Raw genomic sequence first — 18979 nt, forward strand, 5'->3', positions numbered from 1 at the left:
CCACATTTTTCTTAGACTGGATGTTTATGCATTCGGAATACAATTGTGTGTGATGCATTCAGAATATAATTGTGTTTCTCAAAAGTGATGAGTAGATGTTAGTGAGGCTCTTCCCCAGACTGATCACATGATAAAAGCATTTATAGGCAGTGTGGGTCCATCAGACTGATGTCCAGACTGGAGACAGGAGTTTGCAAGTTTTTAACCATAACTTCTTCTGAACTTAGAGATATCTGTGAGGGCAGGTGCAGGGAGATGCAATTGCCCATTGCTGGCTGGCCAGATGCAAGTGCCATCCCAGTTCAGCACTGCCTAGGCTCTGCACCTCAGCAGAGGTTTTCAGGTGGTTGTGGAGGCCACCAGGAGGCTGCCAAAGCAATGCCTTGCAGAAGAACTCAGGCATGATCTGTAAGCCTGAGAGCTGTGGCCGAATTTAATTTTGAATTTATTTCAGCTGCCCTCTGCCAAAAGGAATGCTCTTTTGATGACATCAAATAATGGTTTTTTTATTAGTTTCCGTTACTTGAAGTGAAGCAAGAAATTGATCAAAATTCTTCTGCCAAAAGATACCATGTGTATTATTTAGGTGATTGAGTTGAAATTGATGATTTCTTTGAATAATACCAATTTTCCTGTTTGTCAAACCCAGACGATGCATAGTTGGGTGGGTGAGGATTTGCCAGCTAGGACAACTACAGCCTCCTCAGGGCCTGGTGAAGGAAACTTGGAAGAGAAATGTAAACAGGTAGACTGAAAGCCTTGTGCACTAATCACACTAATTGTGTTTGCAGTCTCAACTCAACTGTCTAGCTGTGTAAAGAAACCTGGACTGGGAGCCTGAAAAAAGTGTGTCTTGTCTGAAGTAATTTTTGGCTTTGATGTGCTTTTCTGTTAACTCTATTGTTGTAGTTCCTCATAAAGGATCAGGGTACAAAGTTCCCTTCTTTTATGGGGCTGCCAGTGTTGGGAGCCCATCACCAATAGATGTTTGAGTAACTTGGAAACTGCCCTCATGTAGCTCAGGCAATTATCTGCTTGTTCTGCTTGGTCCACTGGAGCAGCAGCAGTCATACATAAGGCACTTCTATTAACTTCTGGGTCACTGACCACATTTCCTTTCTAAAATCAGTGGATTTTTCCACTTAGCCTTGATCTTGCTTAATAAGCCCAAAAGATTTCTACAACATTTTATTATAATTCAGCCAAGTTGAAAAAGTTTTAGAGATTTTGATGAATCTGACTATCATCCACCATTTAGGTAAAAACAAAAAAACAGATATTGCTGAAGCATTTGTGTCCCTTTAGCAGTTGACACTGTTGGACAGCAGGAATTGCAGTGACCTGAGTGTGAAACTTTGGGAGCTGCTACTGCCTTGTGGAACCTGATCTCTCACTGCATTGTGATAAGGAAAATAATAAAAGTGACATAAGCAATCCTTTACAAATTATTCAAGAACGTGACACTGAGCCAGACCCCCTCTCTAGCTTAGTCAGGCTCTGAAGTGACTGGAGTTTCTCCAGCTGAAGCCAGCAGAGAATGGCTTCATTAAGATTAGATAATCTATAAGGTCTGTGTTCTGTGTCACTGAAGGAGATGGATTAGTGTTCTGTACTAATGGTACAGGGACACAAAGGCAAGGGAAAATTCAGATATTACTTTCTTCAGACTATATATCATCAAGCATGAGTGCTGCATGGAGAATGTTTGTATATTGTGTATAGAAATAAGTTTTTTTTATTGCTTGTTATATTTATTTACTCTGTCAGTAATCTAATGAAGCAAGACATCCAGAAATTCAGAGATTATGGAAATGTTTCTGGTTTGTCACAAGCTGAAAATCCACAGATTTAAAATTCTTAGAAACATTATCTGTAGAAGATCCTTTGATTTGGTAAAAATATGCTAGATAAGTGAAACTTAGAGGATTATCAAGTGTGTCCAGATCCAACTATTACAACAGATGTGGAAATGCTGCTCCTGATGCTCTTCATTACCGAAATAAAATTACCTGTGCTAGAAGCATTTCAGGAGTGAAACTTGAAGCATGTTACAAATGTGATTTCAGCTAGCATGGATCTTCAGGTTTTGAGGCCAGTAAGTAGCAATGTTGGTACAGTGGTAGGGACTAATACCTTTGTTTATTAAATATTAAGTAGGAAATTTCAAACAATGACTTTCAAATAATGACTTTTGCCTGAAATGAACCTGGAAGTGCTGTTGGATGTCTGAGGACAATTTAGAAAGAACACAGACAGGGTTTTACTCATGTTACTCCAGTGTTGTCTTTGAGACCTTTACTGGAGCACCACTCTCAAGATGTAGTAATCCTTGGCTTTATTTCAAAAAGCATAAACTATAGGTCTGTTTTCTTTGAGGCCACAGAAGATTGTGAGCATTGGGAGCTATGGTTAAGCATGTCGTTTGTAGTGACTATTTACAGGTGACAGGAAAGCTGCTGAAGACCACTGGGTATACAGAATTCTGGCAGACACCCCTAAAGATAAGCTGTATTTTGTGCAAAGAGGGAGGGCAGACATAGTTCTGTTGTTATTAAAGCCAAACAGCAAACGTGGAACAAAACTGTAGTGACCTCTGAGACCTGAAACTTCTCTCAGCTACTCCTATAGGACAGTGTCTGTGCTATTAGTGTTTGTGGTGGAGCTTTGCTGAAGGTTCCTCTAAGATCTCTGAGATGCATCTCAAACATCTCTGTTGGGCAGCTCCTGATTTACCAGTTGATAAACTCCAGATATTTTAATCTCTAAGCAATCTCAATCTGTGAACCTTGTTGATCAAGGGGCTTGGTTTGGGTTTTTTTTTTTGGTTTGGGGTTTTTAGGTTTTGTTGGTTTTTATTTTATCTCAATGAATGTGAGATCTGCTTGTTCTGACACAGAGAATCTGCATGTCCACTCCTAACTCTCGAGGATACGCATGCCGTTCACCAGCGGGAATGTGCCTTGCATGACTTGTCACTTTGCATTCAGTTCAGCTTGCTGTTCCTTGTTCTGAGATCTCTTGTGTGCAGTAATATTTGTATTACAGAAGATACTGTGCTGGTGAAAACTTAAAAGTTCTTGGATCAAAATGGACAGAAATACACTTCCTTGTTGGATACCAGGCAGGCTTCATGGCAGAGTTGTCCAAAACTTCAGGTCAGAGGAGGGTAGACAATGGAGTTGAGAAAGCCATGAGGAAAACTGTCTCCCCTCTTCTTTCATCCTTAGATCTATAGAATGGAGAGAATAATGACATACTGTGTTTCTGTTCAAGTCAGTAAGAGTTTTGGCAGGAGAGGCATCATGATCCATCTGGTATGAAGTCTGAAGACCTGTTGTTTGCTGCAGTCCTTGGAAGACTGTTGAGTGTTGTGGGCATTGGTTCCTTTGTTGGCCATATGAAAAGGATGATACCAAACTTTCATGGATGGAAAATGTTTTTATATACAAAGCTGTTGCTGCTGATGGCAGAAGAAACAGTATAGCTTGAATTGCAGTTTGTACACTGAAACAATGGGGTACTGTGATTCCCTTGCACTATGAAGGCTGCTTGTGTACCCAAGTTCATCATCTGTGAAGAATTCTATTCCACAGGGAATTGCAGATCCAATTAATTATGGCAACGTTGTGAGCACATAACTTACTAAAAAATCCTTCTTTAAAGTGATGAGAATGATGAATGTACATTTACCCCACAGCAGTGAATTACATTTGTACCCTTTTCAAAGTTATTTTTCATTTTTAGGAGATTTTAGAAAGTCCCTGAAAGGGTCAAACCCAAGTGTCTGCTCTTCCTAAGCATATGTGTATGCTTTTCCAAAATAAGAGCATGTGTAGCTTTGCCATTTAAGTCCGTGAGCTCAAGCCACTGCTTTGTGTCCAGATATGTATTCTGGAAGTTGATGTGTCAATGGCTACACCCCCCTTGGAGAAGGTGCTGCTGCAGACTATCAGAGGTCCTTCATCATAGCTTCATTTTTATTGTTCTTTTCATTGATGTTTGTTTCTTCAAGGTAAAGTTGGGGAAAAAGCTCACAGAACTGGTGCATCCACACAGGTTGGATGCTGCTGGGGAAGTCTAGTTAGGAACATGTGATGTTAATTACTTTTTCAGGTCTGCTCACTGTGATTTATTCTGCTTCCATTCCCATTTGATTCCATTGTCTTAGTTCAGGATCTGCAGAGCACTGTGTTTGCTAATGGACATGGGGAGATCCTGTTCTGGCAGGATTTCTCTGAGGCACATAAAGCAAACCCTGTCCAGTAAAATTAATGATGGAATTCTCAATTGTTTCAGTGGTACCTTGTTTTCACTTACTAAATTTAGGAAATGTGGTGGAGTCTAGCTGGTCCATGGTTGAGAGAATGGTGGTTGTCACCATTCTCATAAGTCTTCCACTTCAGAAGGAGTCTTTTATTGCTGAAAAAGCCTGAGTGGTCAAGACTTAAAAGGAGAGGTGGATAATCTGTTTGATGAAACAAACCTGGGATCCCTAGGAGGAGAAGAGGTTGGGTGGGAAGAGAGCTCATCCCATTCACACATAAAATAAAAAGCACAGGAAGGACAAATTGCAGTCCTATAGTCTTCATACTTGTTTGAACTTCTAGTTTTATGTGTTTTTAGTAAATCTTTGCAGTAACTTGTTCAATTGAAATATGTGCTGGACAGGACAATGGTAAGAGTTTCTCACTAGGCTGTGGATAGCTGTACACTTCACATCTGGGAAAATAACAATATAAATACAGAAATATATTTAATTTTTAAGAACTAAAGCTAACTATTGCTGTTAGTAATTCATTATGATATATCACAAAGAACATTTCAAAGATTTGTCTGGTAGAGGAGTCTTCTTTTTGAATTAAACACACATCACTTACTGTAAGGATCACTACCAAGAGAATGCATGCTCTTTTCAAAGAACAAAAACTGATGGTCTCTTTTTTCTTCTTCTTTTCAGGCAGCACAAATAGTCCTGATTTCTCTCTTTGAATTGAACACTCCTGAGTTTACCATGTTACTTGGTGCCTTGCCAAAAACATTCCAGGATGGTGCTACCAAGCTCCTGCACAACCACCTCAAGAACTCCAGTAACACCAGTGTGGTGAGAGGCCCTTGTCCTTGCAAACAGCAGAGCCCCAAAGACAGCAGCTCACTGATAAGCTGTTGCAGATGTTCAGTTTGAATTATCTTAACTGTTGTCTTGAAGCAATATGGCAACAGAGCCTTTTGTTTGATTTTGCTTTTAATAGGGACCATTAAAATAAAAAACTCAGTTATTTTAAAATTTAATATAGTCCTAACCAGAAGAGATTTAAAAATTACTGAGAAGTGCATTAAATTTGGCGGGGTTTGTGCTTTCAAGTTGGTGGTGCTTTTGAAAGTCCTGCCAGTAAAGACTTTTTGGCTAAAATAGATCCTGATACCACAGATTTTCAGGACTTATGACTATTATTGAGATCAGTTTAATAACTGTTATACTGTCTATTAAGGAGCTTGCAGGATCTTTAATATGACTTACAAAGTCACCTCACTCTATGCCTATTACCTTTTGTTTTGCTTTTATATGAAGCTCTTACATATTTTTATTTCACTGAAGGAATATGTTAGTAGATTTAAATAGGAAATTTCTTTCCCTTCCCAGAGCAGCAAGGATTAGGGAATTTTTTGTCTTTTTAGTGTGGAAATCTTGTGAACTTGCTGGAATTTGAACCCTCCTATCTTTGCACTTCCACAGGGCTAAACAGAATTTAGTGTAAGCTAGAACTGCAGCGTTAGGCTTCCAGGCAAGTGGTCTGGATTCTCTAATACTTTTGATTCAATGTGAAAAGTGTCAGAATGGAGAGCAATTTCTACTCATTTTTCTGTGGTATAAAAGATTGTGCAGGCCAGTGGAAAAATGCTAAGTTAGACTGCTTACTTATGCTCCTAACGAGCATAATCAGAATGTTTTAGACAATGTGGAAAATAGCTGTGTAATTAGAATACTAAATTGTCAGGGTAATGATGAGCATATTTTGGAGCCTTGCAAATCTTTTTTGAGAAGCTGGATTGATTGACCATTTCTCTGGCAATATTTGCAGGCCAGACATGTTGTGTATTTAAATTGCAGGTACTGTGGGTTGTAGAGAAGTGCACACACACTTTCTTTATCCTCAGAGTCATATTTTCAGGAGCATGTTAATGACTACATGAACCATGGCTGCAGTTTTTTAGGTCAAGAGGCATAATCAAAACTGCACTAAGCTTGTCTAGAGCAAACAGAGGCACTGTTTGAACCTGTTGCTGTACTCCTGCCTGTGCATTGCAACACGTTACTAATCCCTGTCTTCCTGCTTCTGTGTCAGGGTTCTCCCAGCAATACCCTTGGTCGGACTCCTTCCCGGCACTCCAGCAGCAGAACCAGCCCCTTAACTTCACCTACCAACTGTTCCCATGGTGGACTGTCTCCAAGGTAATGTGGCAGGCTAATTAAACCCCTTGCAAAATACTGAAGGATTTCAACACCAAGTGTGTGTTTGCAGAATGTGACTCACTTTGAAAGCAAAAACAAGACAATAAGTTTACAGTAGATTTCTGCAAAGAAGCAGTGTTTGAGCATGATAATATGTGGCTGGTCATTGACTTCAGTGTTCCAGTCCTCATGCTGTCTGTGTAATCTTAATAACTTTTCTCATCATATTAGTTTTCTTTTGTGGTCTTCTTCAGAATTACATTTGTGGATAATGAAGGTAATATTAATTGGCAGCATTAGAAATAAGGTCTTGTTGAGATTGCATATGTCACAAAGTCTGTGATAACTTTCAGAACAGGAGTTTCAGATTGTGCCATTTTTTAGGTGTGGACCTGTAATCAGTAATTCTTCTGACTATATTACAGGGCTTGTGCTGCTGAGAGAAGTGCTGTGTCTGCTGTTCCCCTCTTATTCTTTGTGAGGATGCAGGACAAGCAGAGATGGTGACTGTTTCAGTGCTGAGTACCTCCCAGATTGGTCACCTGGCTCCTCACCAGCAGAACAGTGGCCTGGTCTTTTGAGCAGCAGGTCTATTACAACCAGGTGTTTTGCTGAAGCTGCAGGTGCTACCATAGAATATATTGATCCACTCCAAAATCTTGTATTCAGCCAACATGGGCTCTTGGCTGCTGGGAATGTGGATGTTTTGCAGCATTAAAACTTAGAGCAGGGGAGATGGCATTGTAGGCAGTATGTTCTGGGACTATAGAAATATTGGAAGAAAGCAGCAAGCTGTTATCTGGACAAGCTCTGGTTCATGCTGGAAAAGCTTAAATTCTGCATCCTTTGTGTGCCTGCCCTCTCCATGACAGGCTGTGGAAGAAGCAGGAGGAACCATGTTGGGTGGGGACTGCAGTTCATGGTGCAGTGTAGCACTTTACATTGAAATCTGTTGATCCACCCTTGTTACTTACAAAACTCTCTCTGAAGGGATGCTTAAACATGTGAGTTCCAGTGTGTCAGGAAAAGTACAGGCCTTTAGCATTTAATGAATAATTATACTAGTTCCAGCAGCATAGGAATCATTGGTGTTTCCTGAGAAACATTTGGGTATCTAAATACATCTTTGTGACTTCTAAATCTGCTGTTATTCAAAACTAAACCAAGAGTTTGCAAGCCAAAGCCAAGTTGCCTGTTATGAGTTTTTTCCACAAAGGTTTCATTAAGAAATTAAGTGGTAGAGTTTCAGGGGAACAGTTCCAGCTATGTTGCTTCCTTTTTAACTAGCTTGAGCATTGTTGCCCTGCTGATTTCTGTCATGGGAAATTACTGACTGTGTCTCCCTGTGGTTACGTTGTGGTTTTGTTGGCCATGTTGGCATGTGGCACTTATTTTGTAATTCCACAACCTTTTACCATGCCTTTTGGGTTTTGCCATTGGGACACAATTTTTTATTGCCACTTCACTCACTCTTTTCTATTTGTCTTTGCATTCTTCTCACCTCTTGATCTCAGGAGGCAAATATCAAAGTATTGATTAAAGCGTCCAGTGTACATTGTTGCTGTTGCTTTCTAGCATTTTGGATTTAGAAATGGAAAGGTTTTTTCTACATGTGGTTTGTTCTCAAGGACTAGTTTGAGAGGACATATAAATCCAAAGCATTCTGCCATGGATGCAGTTGGCCAGGAATTTCCTTTAGAAAACAATCATTCCTTCCATTTTATATGGAGTTCTTGGAGGTGTTTAATCAAAAATTTAGATGTCTTTTTGAGAAGCGTATCCTGCTTCCTTGCTAGATTTAGTTACTCAAGAGTGATGTTTAAAAGTTACTCTTCAGTGATAGGTGAAGGTGGCAGCTGCTATGAAAGCTCTTTAAAATATTTGGAAAGGAGAAGCTGTATGTTTTTGTGGTGAGTGCCCTCTCAGCTGTAACAGTATCTGCAGATGTTTGCCATTTGTAGAAAAGGCCATGGCAAGAACTGCAAACCAGGGGCAGTAGCTTCTGAAGCTCTGCTGGGCTGCATCCTTCTTGAAAATGTCTTGTGTAGCAGAGTTCGGGCATGGTCCTGGCTTAAAGGGAGAATTTAGCTCTGGTTGTCCTTTCAGGGAAGAGGCTTTGAAAGATGTGCTGACAGATTGTGGTAAGTAGGGTATGCTGCAGTATTGCATTCTTTGGTATAGGTGTTTCAGTGTCATGTTTCCATTTCAAATCCTTGTCATTTGCTCTTCAGCCTTGCTGTGAAATGTCACTTTTCTCTCTACAAACTCTGAACATAAGCATGCCCAGGTCTCTCTGATAGCAGTGTAAAAGGATAAAGATTCCCAGTTTCTCTGTGTAGCTCTTCTCCACAAGTAGGTTTGGCCTTACATTTTCATGGGGCCTGCTGCCAAGGTTTGTAGTTAGGTTGTGTATTCCCATTGCCTTCTGGGGTGCTCTGTGTGCAGGCCCTGCTTACCTTGTCCCTGCCCCTGTCTTGTACAGGCAGCCTGAGTGTAGTCAGTGGAAGGATTATCTCCAGTTCTTAATGCCAGCTCTGGTTTTGAAGGTCATGCTTTCCTTGTATTTTTTTTCTTGGTTCACAGATTGGAGTCAAATGCAAAGGCATACATGTCTTTGGAGCTGGGACATGTGTAGAAAGGATGATTGGGTCCTGTAAAAATATTAAAAAGCTGCTAAGCATAGCTGCTCTCCCATATTTCTGATTGGTTTGTGGGCAATACCCTCAACATTAGTCAGCAAGGTTTCCTTGATACAGATTTACTGTGTTATCTGTGTATTCCAGGTGACTGATCTTTTGGGAGTTGTGTGTTTCTGTATTTTTGTGTACATGTATTTGGGTTCTGTGGATAGATTTTTATGTTTTGGTTGAAGTGGACTCTGCAAACAGCTGATTTGCCTATCCAGATGATAACATCTGCTTAAGTATCCCCTAAAGTCTTCAGGAGGGTCTTGGACAGAGTCCTTTCTCCTGCCTTCATTTTTTCCCTCCAATTCTGCTTCATGGTCACTATAACATATCCACTACATCTGTGAGTTATTTCTGCATGTGTATCTGCTTTTTTTTTCCTTAACAGTTTTAGTTTTTGGTGAGAGGAGTTATGGAAGAGAGATGTGCTTTCTGAAAAAGAAAACAGGGAAGGACTTTTGGGGAGACTGAAAATAATAGGAAAAAACCACCAGACTTCAGACTGAAAGAGAAGAATGTTTCCTAGGCAAAGCACAGATAAATGGCTTGGGTTTGTGTAGGGCAGAGAAATCTTCTGAGATTTAGTAAATGATGTAGTACAAAATGGCAAACACTGTGAAGTCTTGTGGTGTTAGAATACTGTTCTGAATGGTAAATTGACTCTGCAAACTTAAATTTTACATTCAGGTTGGGAACTTCACATATTAGAATTTTGCAGGAGTAATTGAATGAATACATTTGGAATGAGTTTATGCCATTATTAGTAGCACAGAAGCCTGTGCTTAGTTTGATTATTAAAAACAAATAAACAAAAATCACCCAAAATTAAAGAAAACAATTTACTCTTTCAAAGATCTTTAGTGGAAATGCATCAGAATAAAAGGCTACAATTTTTTCTGGCTTTGTAAGTTTATATATTTGCTATTTCACTGATAATAAAAAATGCTATTAAAAACAAAATTTGATTGACACTTTCGGTATTAAGTTGAGCAAACAAAACATGGAAACAGAATTAAAATAAGCCACTCACTTTATACAATAAGAACAAGCCTGCATTGTTTGGTGGCCTGAGTTCAGGTAGGTGAGACCTGAGCTGTGAAACTTCTGATAAGCAGTCTGGAAGTCTGGAGTATTTCCTTGATAATACTGGCATGTAATAGCTGTGGGATTTGATTGCTGATTAATGAGTGAAATTCTTGACACTGCTCTTCAGAGGAGTTTTTTAACTAGCTTTGCTGCTGTTTGCACTGGAGCAATTCTTGACTTGTTTGTCACTTCTCACGTGAAAGTATCTTTCACTTGCATATGTACAAATACAACTATCCCAGACAATGTGCTGAAATGTAATAGAAACAAAGTAGTATTGTGAATACTCCACCAGCTGAAGCATCTATTCTCATTTGGGAGGTGATTTTGAAAATCCATGTACCGTAATAGGAAAAGGACAAAAGCAGAGGTTGGACAAATTGGACAACAGGAATGGATGTCCCGACCCGAAGGCAGAGGGTCACACAATAACTTAAAGGGGCCTGTGAAGGTTTAAGGAGCAATCTGAATCAACTCAGAGGCTGATTTCACCCAGTCTTTCTAGCTTTGTCTGCTGAGACCTGGGCCAGGTCCCCATAATACATTTACACTCCAGACTGACTTTTCACTTGCTGCATATTTGAGTTCAGTTTGAATCTGGTGAAACATATTCAGATCTTAAACTCTACAAAGGTTTTCTGATTATGTAGGGCCTGACTGCAGGCTTTAATAGAGGCACCAGGAGACAAAGTTTACAAGGTACCTTCGGGTATCTAATAAAAAAAAATAAATCCAATTTGTCTTTCTTCCAGGGAAATCCTGTTGCTAAGAAACACCTGCTTAGAGTTTGAATACATGTGTGGCCAGGGATTGCTTGCGTAGAACATTATAAATGGAGTTGTTTATAGAGGCTGTATCCATTTGTAAAATCTACTGGTTAGTACAAGCAGGAACTGGATTTTTTGTGAATCACATTATGTTAGGAATAAAAATGGAAATTAATAATAAAGACCAAAACAAAGACTTGTGAGGCGCAATGGAGTATTCTTGTTTAATTTTGTTTCTATTAATTTTTTTCTCTCTCCAAGGCAGCATGACAGCACTAAGCCACTCAGATTATAGTTTCTTTTTTTTTCCTCCCTCTCCTTTCTCTGTTTTTTCTCTCTTTTGTTTCTGCTCTGGTCACGGCAGTCGGCTCTGGGGTTGGAGTGCAGATGGGCTGTCGAAGCACCCCCCTCCCCTTTCTCAGCCTAACTCCATCCCCACTGCTCCTTCCCACAAGACTTTCAGACGCTCTTACTCTCCCAGGTAACAAGCTACCTGTTAAACCAACTTGTCTGAGGTGTCACAGTATTATTTACCTTTCACACCACGGGATTTGTTCAAATGTGGGACTTGCAGAGGCTTTGGTTGGAAAAGGAACAGAGATGATGATAGCTTTCAGAGAGCAGGGGTGATGGGCAGCCACTTGCTCACTGCTTGGGGAAGATGCAGCATGCAAGTGGGGATAAAAAAATGTGGATTTTTCCAGACTCTTTCACCCATTCAAGAAGATGGTAGGGAAGATGTTTCACAGTCAGTTTCCAATGCAGAACACAGTTGCTGAGCACTTTTGGCAGGCACTGGTTGCATTACAATACCAGGGGCAGGATCTTTCAGTTTGGCTGCACTGTGCATGTGGCACTGGAGGATCTCCAGATGGACGCATACAGCTCAGGAGTGACTTCACATAGAGCTTTGCTTGTATATTGTGATTGGTGAACATCTTGGAAATTTGTAGTATTGAAATTAAAATTGTCCTTACTACAAGACTTTGAGTTTATCAATTACAATTTCAACATCTGTTCCTCCTCCTATGCCCTCACATGTTGTTCCAGTCTGCATACAGCTCTTGGATCAATAAAGTGGACTATAGCTGTATGTTGGTTTTAAGAAAAAAACCCCAACCTAAATACAAATTTAATTTTTTGTCAGATCTCTGTTAAATTCCTTGGATTTTTTCAAGTTTAAACCCTGACAACAAACCATCTGTAAATGTGGTTTCTCCTGACTTAGATATGTCTGTTACCTGAGGAAGGACTATATATAGTCTTTCTTAAAGCAAAAGGAAAGACTTTCATTTTTCCTAGTGAAAACCTAATGAAAGAAAAGCAAAGAAAATGTCTTTGAAGGCTCAAAACTTGAGAACTTGTGACATCTGAAAGTATAATTCAGTAGTAGGTACCTCTGTGAATACCTGCAGAATTAAAAACTTTAAATGAATGTTCTGACTCTGCTAGGACACTGTGGAGATATCTATGGAGGGGATCCATGTTAATTTTTGGAATAAAACTAGTTGTTTTTTCTGTCTTCTTTTATCTGACACCAGATAATAAGGTTTTCAATAATGTAACATATATTCCAGCCCAGTGCCTGAAAGTGCAAGGACCTGAGTTACTGTGTACTGCTTGAAGACACTAAACTGTGGACTACTTATACATAGTTTGGATTGGAAACTGAATAACAGTTTATGGAAGTAAAATGTATTTCATGCCAGACTGGAAAACTACCAAATTGTATCTTTATAAACTTACAGACAGCTGCATTGGTTTTGTGCAGCAGATGGAAAATAATGTTGTGACATCCCTAAACACTGCTCATCTCTACTCACTTCTTATTCATCCTGTGCCTTTCCTCTTAATTTCTGCATGGGTCATAATATTTTTTTCCCTTTTGTGCCTTTTTTTCCCTGAAAGGTGAGTGTAGTTCCATTTTACTTTTATTCCCCCCATTGTGTTGTCTGTGAAGTATTCCAGTGCATATACTGTCAGTAGAGACATCTGTTCACATTGTAGAATTTTCATTCATGTAGAGCACAGCCATGATGTGACCTCCTACACAGGCTTACTTCTGATATATGAAATCACTGGATTCTTCAGATTTTTATTGAAATGTGGGTTTGTGCTTTGACAAATGCATCAGATTGGTGGCTCTGAGAAATTACCTTAGTCCTTTAGTACTGAAGAGTCTGTATTCTCATTGTTCTTTGGTGACAGTGTAGGGCAGAACTCATCTCTGAGGAAAGAAGTGATGACTTCAGCAGATTTATTGTCAGTATTATATTTGTGATTATTTCTTGGTTTTTCTGCCATGGATTTAATTGTGTGGCCTTTGGTAAGTCATGTCATCTCTTGGTGTGAGAACACAGGTACAGTCACAGGTATACCTTTTCAAATGGTGGTTTCATTGCCCACTTCAAAGTTATATGAACAACTCTTTAAGATCTGTGAATTAAACGTTCTTGAGCTCAAAACGTTTATTTTTGAGGTTGTATGAAACAAAGATTTTCCCATTCCTGACTGGTACTTCTAAAGAATCTAAAAACTGCCTTGCCTTCTGTCTGGAAAGCCATCACAGTGCATTACTGTTGTTCAGCTGTCTGAAGAGCCTTAAAGACTGCAACTTCTGTAGGTTTATGAACAGCTTTTGTTTCCTGATCTTGGTCTATTAAACGATTGCTCATTCTCCCTGGTCTGCCAGACCCTGTTTGGGGAATTGTTCTTTGGTTTCTTTGCCAAAATACACGGTGCTGATGCTTGTGTGAGTGTAGTGCGAACACGTTGCTTGGGAGCCAGGGATTATGGCTATTTTCAGTGTGCTAATCCCAAAGGAATTGGGCAGCCCATCTTATGCTCTGTCTGAAGTCCCCAAGTTTCTTCCAGAAAAAAAGCTGTGCTTCTAGATATTTAATAGATATTTAATATCCTGCTTTTGGTTCCATTGAAAATAACAGCTGTGTACCCAGAATTCAGAAGGGATTTTCTTGTTTGTTTGTTTGGGTTTTTCCCCCACCCACCTCATAGGGAATCTTTCTTTTGTGGAAAAGGAACACAGCTCAGTTCAGCCATCTGCCTCCAAGCCCATTCTGTCATTCTTCCCAAAATGTTATGAAATAGTAATTCACCACTGTAGGGAGCCACTCTTGCTATTTATTGACAAACAACTTGATGTAAATGTCTGATTCAGTCTATTTGCTTCTGGCTCTACTGAGATATGAGACTCTGCCAGAAATTGTTCTCTCTTGCTGGATCTATTAATTTAGTGATTGTCATGCAAACTCAACTTCTCCTAGATAGAGCAAAGCCCTGCCAATAATGCTTTTTTATTTTCTCAAAGATTGTAGGAACTTCTTTCGCCTGATCTTTTAATGTCTGCATGCAAGGCATTTTATCATGGGACTTAATTTTGGATAACTCCTCAAGGAATCCCAAAACTTTTGGCTCAGAAATTTCTGAGGAACTGATAAACTGCAAGAAAGTATCAGGTTTGAGTGAGAGAATTCCCAAACTTAGGCCAAGTACTGAAATGCTGTCTTTATCAAGGCACTGTGCAAGTGAGTCAGGTTTTACTCCTTTATAAATTAAAATGGGCCATGTTAGACTAAGGTTTATGTCAAATTACGTTTTCCTTTCCATTTTAATCTGTCATAGTTTCATATATTGTTAAACTTAAATTTCACTGATTTCATTTCTGCCAGCTGTCACAACCATTTGAGTTCTTATAGTGATTAATGCTATTTTTCTTTTTAAATTACACCACTGCCATGGTGGGGATAGGGTATTTGGTTTACAGAAGGTAGCACACTTACTGAATGGAAGAAACAGTGGACCTGTTTTCCCTTCACTTGCAGCAATGTGTTCTCCTTGTTTTAGCCCCATTTGAGGGGAAGCTCAGACCTGAACTCTGCTTTGATTCCATTCATGTTGTGTTACAAGTCACTGTTAGAAAGGGCACTCCAAACCATATGTCTCCAGCTTGTTTTTGTTGACAGTCAGAAGCGGATTCCAGTTTCATTTGTAACATTTCATATACGTTTGGTCTTTAGTATGCTGGATTATGACACGGAGAACCTAAACTCTGATGAAATCTACAGCTCTCTTCGTGGAGTCACTGAAGCAATTGAGAAATTTAGTTTCCGTAGTCAAGAGGACCTGAATGAGCCAATCAAACGTGATGGAAAGAAGGACTGTGACATTGTAAGTGTTCTGTTGTTTAATGTCCCCCAACAGATGAAATTTTAAAACACTGTGATCAAACCTGTCTGTGGATTGTTAGTGTACAAAATCCAGTTATTCCTGCTGTATTCTTACAGGCATCTTCTGCTTATTGGTTGTTAACTTCTTATACTTTAATTAGGGGGTTTCACTGACTGTTTCCCTTGGCTCCCTTTGAACTCTGGCCTCCTGTGGAATGTGCTCACTGGGCTTCTGTGCAAGTGCCATGAAGGATGGAAACAGTGCTGGTGTTCCTCAGGCTCAGCATGGCTCAGTGATGGCTTTTGCCTGGAGTGTGTGTAGTCATGTCTGTAATGGGAAATGTTAGTTCTTGAAATGCATGGGTGGTTTCCCTCACAGGCTTAGGACCTGTGATCACTCCAAGTGCATAGCTCATACAGTATCTTATGCTGCAAGAGTGGTTACAGAAACTGTGATCATGAGATATTTTTGAGCAGGTGTAGTTGTGTGAAAGAAAGATGTAGTAATCAAAGTTTTACTGAAGTATTATGTATAAATAATACATATAAATCTGTGCCTTCTCCTGTTGGTGAGTGAACTCCAAAAATGTTACAGTTTCCACAGAATTTTGAAGCTCCCTTTTTCCCTCTGTTCGATTCCCCTAGGTGTCTCGGGATGGTGGCCTTGCTCTCCCTAGTGGCGATGTCCGCGGAAGCGGTGACATTGTGGAAGGCGGCCGGATGGCTCTGGATAACAAAACCTCCCTCCTGAACACGCAGCCTCCCCGCGCCTTTTCAGGGCCCCGTGCTCGGGAGTACAACCCCTATCCTTACGCTGACACCATTAACACTTACGACAAGACTGCCCTGAAGGAAGCCGTGTTCGATGACGACATGGATCAGCTGCGGGATGGTTTGTGTCTGCTCACCTCTGCAGTAACACTGCAGGCAGCTCCCTGCCTCTCTGGTGTATTTGTGTATGGCTAGTGCCCTCAGATACGTGCCTGCCTGTGCATGTGTTGTGTATTACACTGCATCTGAGTCAAGGCTTGGTATGAAATACCCTTTGTTCTCATGTCCCAGCAGAACCTCATCTGTTGCTACTGAGAAAAAATGTTATACTGCGGTTTTGATTCTTGTTTGCCTGGGATTTCCTGGAAACTACTCCCTTAAGCATCTGCATGCATCTGTAGGGACACTGCTTTGAGACCTTCCCCTCTTCATGGCTGAAATGCCTCACTCAACAGCTTTGTTGTTATTGAGTGTTTGACTTCATTGAAGTGCAGCTACACATCAGCTTTATTCTTTTGCAGTACACTGATGAGTCACTGTACTTTAATCTAAAGGTCATACATGTGACCATTGGTTTTGGGTGTGTATGTCTGGGTAAAACCACAGCAGTTCTCATCTTGTAGAAGTAATTGTTGGAACTGGAAGAAATCCAATTGTCATCTCTTCCTGGTTCATTAGAAGCCATGTGCAGATGCATAAGCCATGCTATGGACTCAGGTTAAATTATGGGCTAGTCTGATTCTGTTGCCTGCTTGACTGAGACCACCTGGACATTGATGCATTTTGGGGGGCCCCCTTGTTACCTGAACCTTATTCCGTAGAGGGTGAGCACTCTTGGCACCTTTGATCTTTTCCCCATTTCTCCAAATGATTCGCTGCCATTTGTCCTAGAAGTACCCATTGACCATTCGGATTTGGTGGCTGATCTTCTGAAAGAGCTCTCCAACCACAACGAGCGGGTGGAGGAGCGGAAAGGAGCTCTCCTGGAATTGCTAAAGATCACAAGGGAAGATAATCTTGGAGTTTGGGAGGAGCATTTCAAAACCATTCTGCTCTTGCTGCTGGAAACGCTTGGAGACAAAGATGTGAGATGTAGATTTTGTCTTAACTCTCCTGTCCATTGCTTCATCCTTGGTAATAATTCCTACACACCAGTTTAAATGAAACCTGCCACTCATCGGTGATACTGCACTGCTTATTTTTTCTTTTGAAGGTTGACAACTCTACTTTAGTTTTCACTCTGTTCAAAATGCCCCAGTTTTTCCTCCTTCCTCCAGAGTGTTACTAATAAATAGCTAGGAAATTGAACTAGAATCAGAAAAGAAGTTCTAGTCTAGTAAAAATCAGTCAAGAGTCCCTTATTCTCTTCTGAGTTAGGATGAAGTTACAAGCTCTTAGCTATATTATACCCATTCCCAGCAAGGAGAATAAAGGCATTCTAGAATAAATTAATATTTTTTTTTTTCCCTGAGTGGTTTAAAGACCCAGGTATTAGATCTCATGGGATGAGTCTCTGTCTGTTGTAAAAATGTCATCAAGAACAAGCTGCTTTTATAGGGGATCTTGTTTAGAAATGTTAAAAAAAACCTGTGTTCTTATCACAGCTTTATGTTTGGTAGTTGATCAAAGTGGTAATGTACAGGCTAGGCTTTTTTCCATTTGGGGATATTTGTTCAGCTTGCAGCACAATGATATGTGGTAAATGCTCTACACCCCACTGCACCTTTACATCAGAGCCATGCTCCATCTGAGTGTTACAATATTGAGGCTTCAAAGCACTCACAGTTCTTTTTTTTTGTTTTATCTGATTCAAAAATCTGTTGTATTTCTTATATTCCTTGTAAAATATATATCATGCTCTCAGAAATGTTAATTCTGAAGCAGGGTAGGTTGCTGACATTTTCTCAGTCATTGTTCTGTTCTTAGTTTAAGCGTGAACTGCTATAGTTTTACTTGTTTAATGATAGCACCATCACACAAGTATCAGCAGGTATGGTGACTGTCTTAAGTACACATGAATTGTGCTACTGTATGAATTTTGGAGATGAATAGCAAAGCACATGTTTTAAAGGCTGAAGAGGATGAAGTAAAGTATGTATTCCTCTGCTGAAATAATGGCAACTATTTGGAGTGGCCACAGGTCAAAAATTTAATGTAAGTTATGAAATTGAAACAAGTGTTATTAATTCTTTCTGCTCATGATCTTTTGATATGAAGGACGAAGACATAGGTCAGTGTTGACTACAGTAACTTAAGTCCTTGAAAGTAATTTCCATAGGAGTTACAGGACAAGTCAGTTTTACTTCTTTAGTGTGTGAAAAACAGCTTTGTGGCATGGATGGAGCCCAGTTTGTTATCTGCCCAGCTAAGCAAAAGAGGAAAGGCAAAACATACAGTATCATGTAATGTGGATGTCCTCCTGTGAGTACAGATTTTTACTTCATTGCCAAAAGAATATGAGATTTAGGAAAGTAGTCATTCTGATTCTTGTATATGTGAGAACAGTCATTTCATGTGGCTTTTTGTGCAAGGGCGAGCAAAGAGCCCGATTCTGAATTTTGTTACATTGATTCCACTGCTCACCCCACTGGAGCTGGTGGCATAGGGAACCATGCAAATTTCTGATGAGCCATGAGAATTCGCTTCAAACTACAATTTTGAGATGTGACTCTTTCTAATCTATTTCTAATGCCTGTTTTTCCTGACACAGCATTCAATCAGAGCCCTGGCACTGCGAGTCCTGAGGGAGATCCTGCGGAACCAGCCGGCAAGGTTCAAGAACTACGCAGAGTTGACTATCATGAAAACACTGGAAGCGCACAAGGATTCCCACAAGGAGGTGAGTGAACCTTTCAGCTACTGGAAAGGCAATATGGACCTGCTGAAGAAAGGTAGGACCTGTGAGGCTTAACAGGCAAACCTGTTGAACCATCTTGACAGTGGAACAAATCAGTATTAAGTCTCCCAAGTATGAAGAGACAGGATTTTTACATGCTAAAACAGTGAGGAAAAAAGTGGAGACTGTCAGAG

At 40.1% G+C, this 18979-nt stretch overlaps 1 protein-coding gene across 1 annotated transcript in view; it reads left to right on the top strand.

The window, feature by feature from the left end:
• CLASP1 (cytoplasmic linker associated protein 1) overlaps positions 1-18979 on the top strand; it is a 169239-nt gene that overhangs the window by 132409 nt on the left and 17851 nt on the right. Inside the window, exons 30-36 of the mRNA XM_050976617.1 lie at positions 4958-5101; positions 6345-6451; positions 11356-11472; positions 15029-15179; positions 15824-16070; positions 16844-17034; positions 18660-18788. Of these exons, the coding sequence (XP_050832574.1) occupies positions 4958-5101; positions 6345-6451; positions 11356-11472; positions 15029-15179; positions 15824-16070; positions 16844-17034; positions 18660-18788 (1086 nt within the window). The remainder of the gene's footprint in view (positions 1-4957; positions 5102-6344; positions 6452-11355; positions 11473-15028; positions 15180-15823; positions 16071-16843; positions 17035-18659; positions 18789-18979) is intronic.

This window comes from Serinus canaria, chromosome 7 (assembly GCF_022539315.1).
Source record: "Serinus canaria isolate serCan28SL12 chromosome 7, serCan2020, whole genome shotgun sequence".
Taxonomy (NCBI): Eukaryota; Metazoa; Chordata; class Aves; order Passeriformes; family Fringillidae; genus Serinus; species Serinus canaria.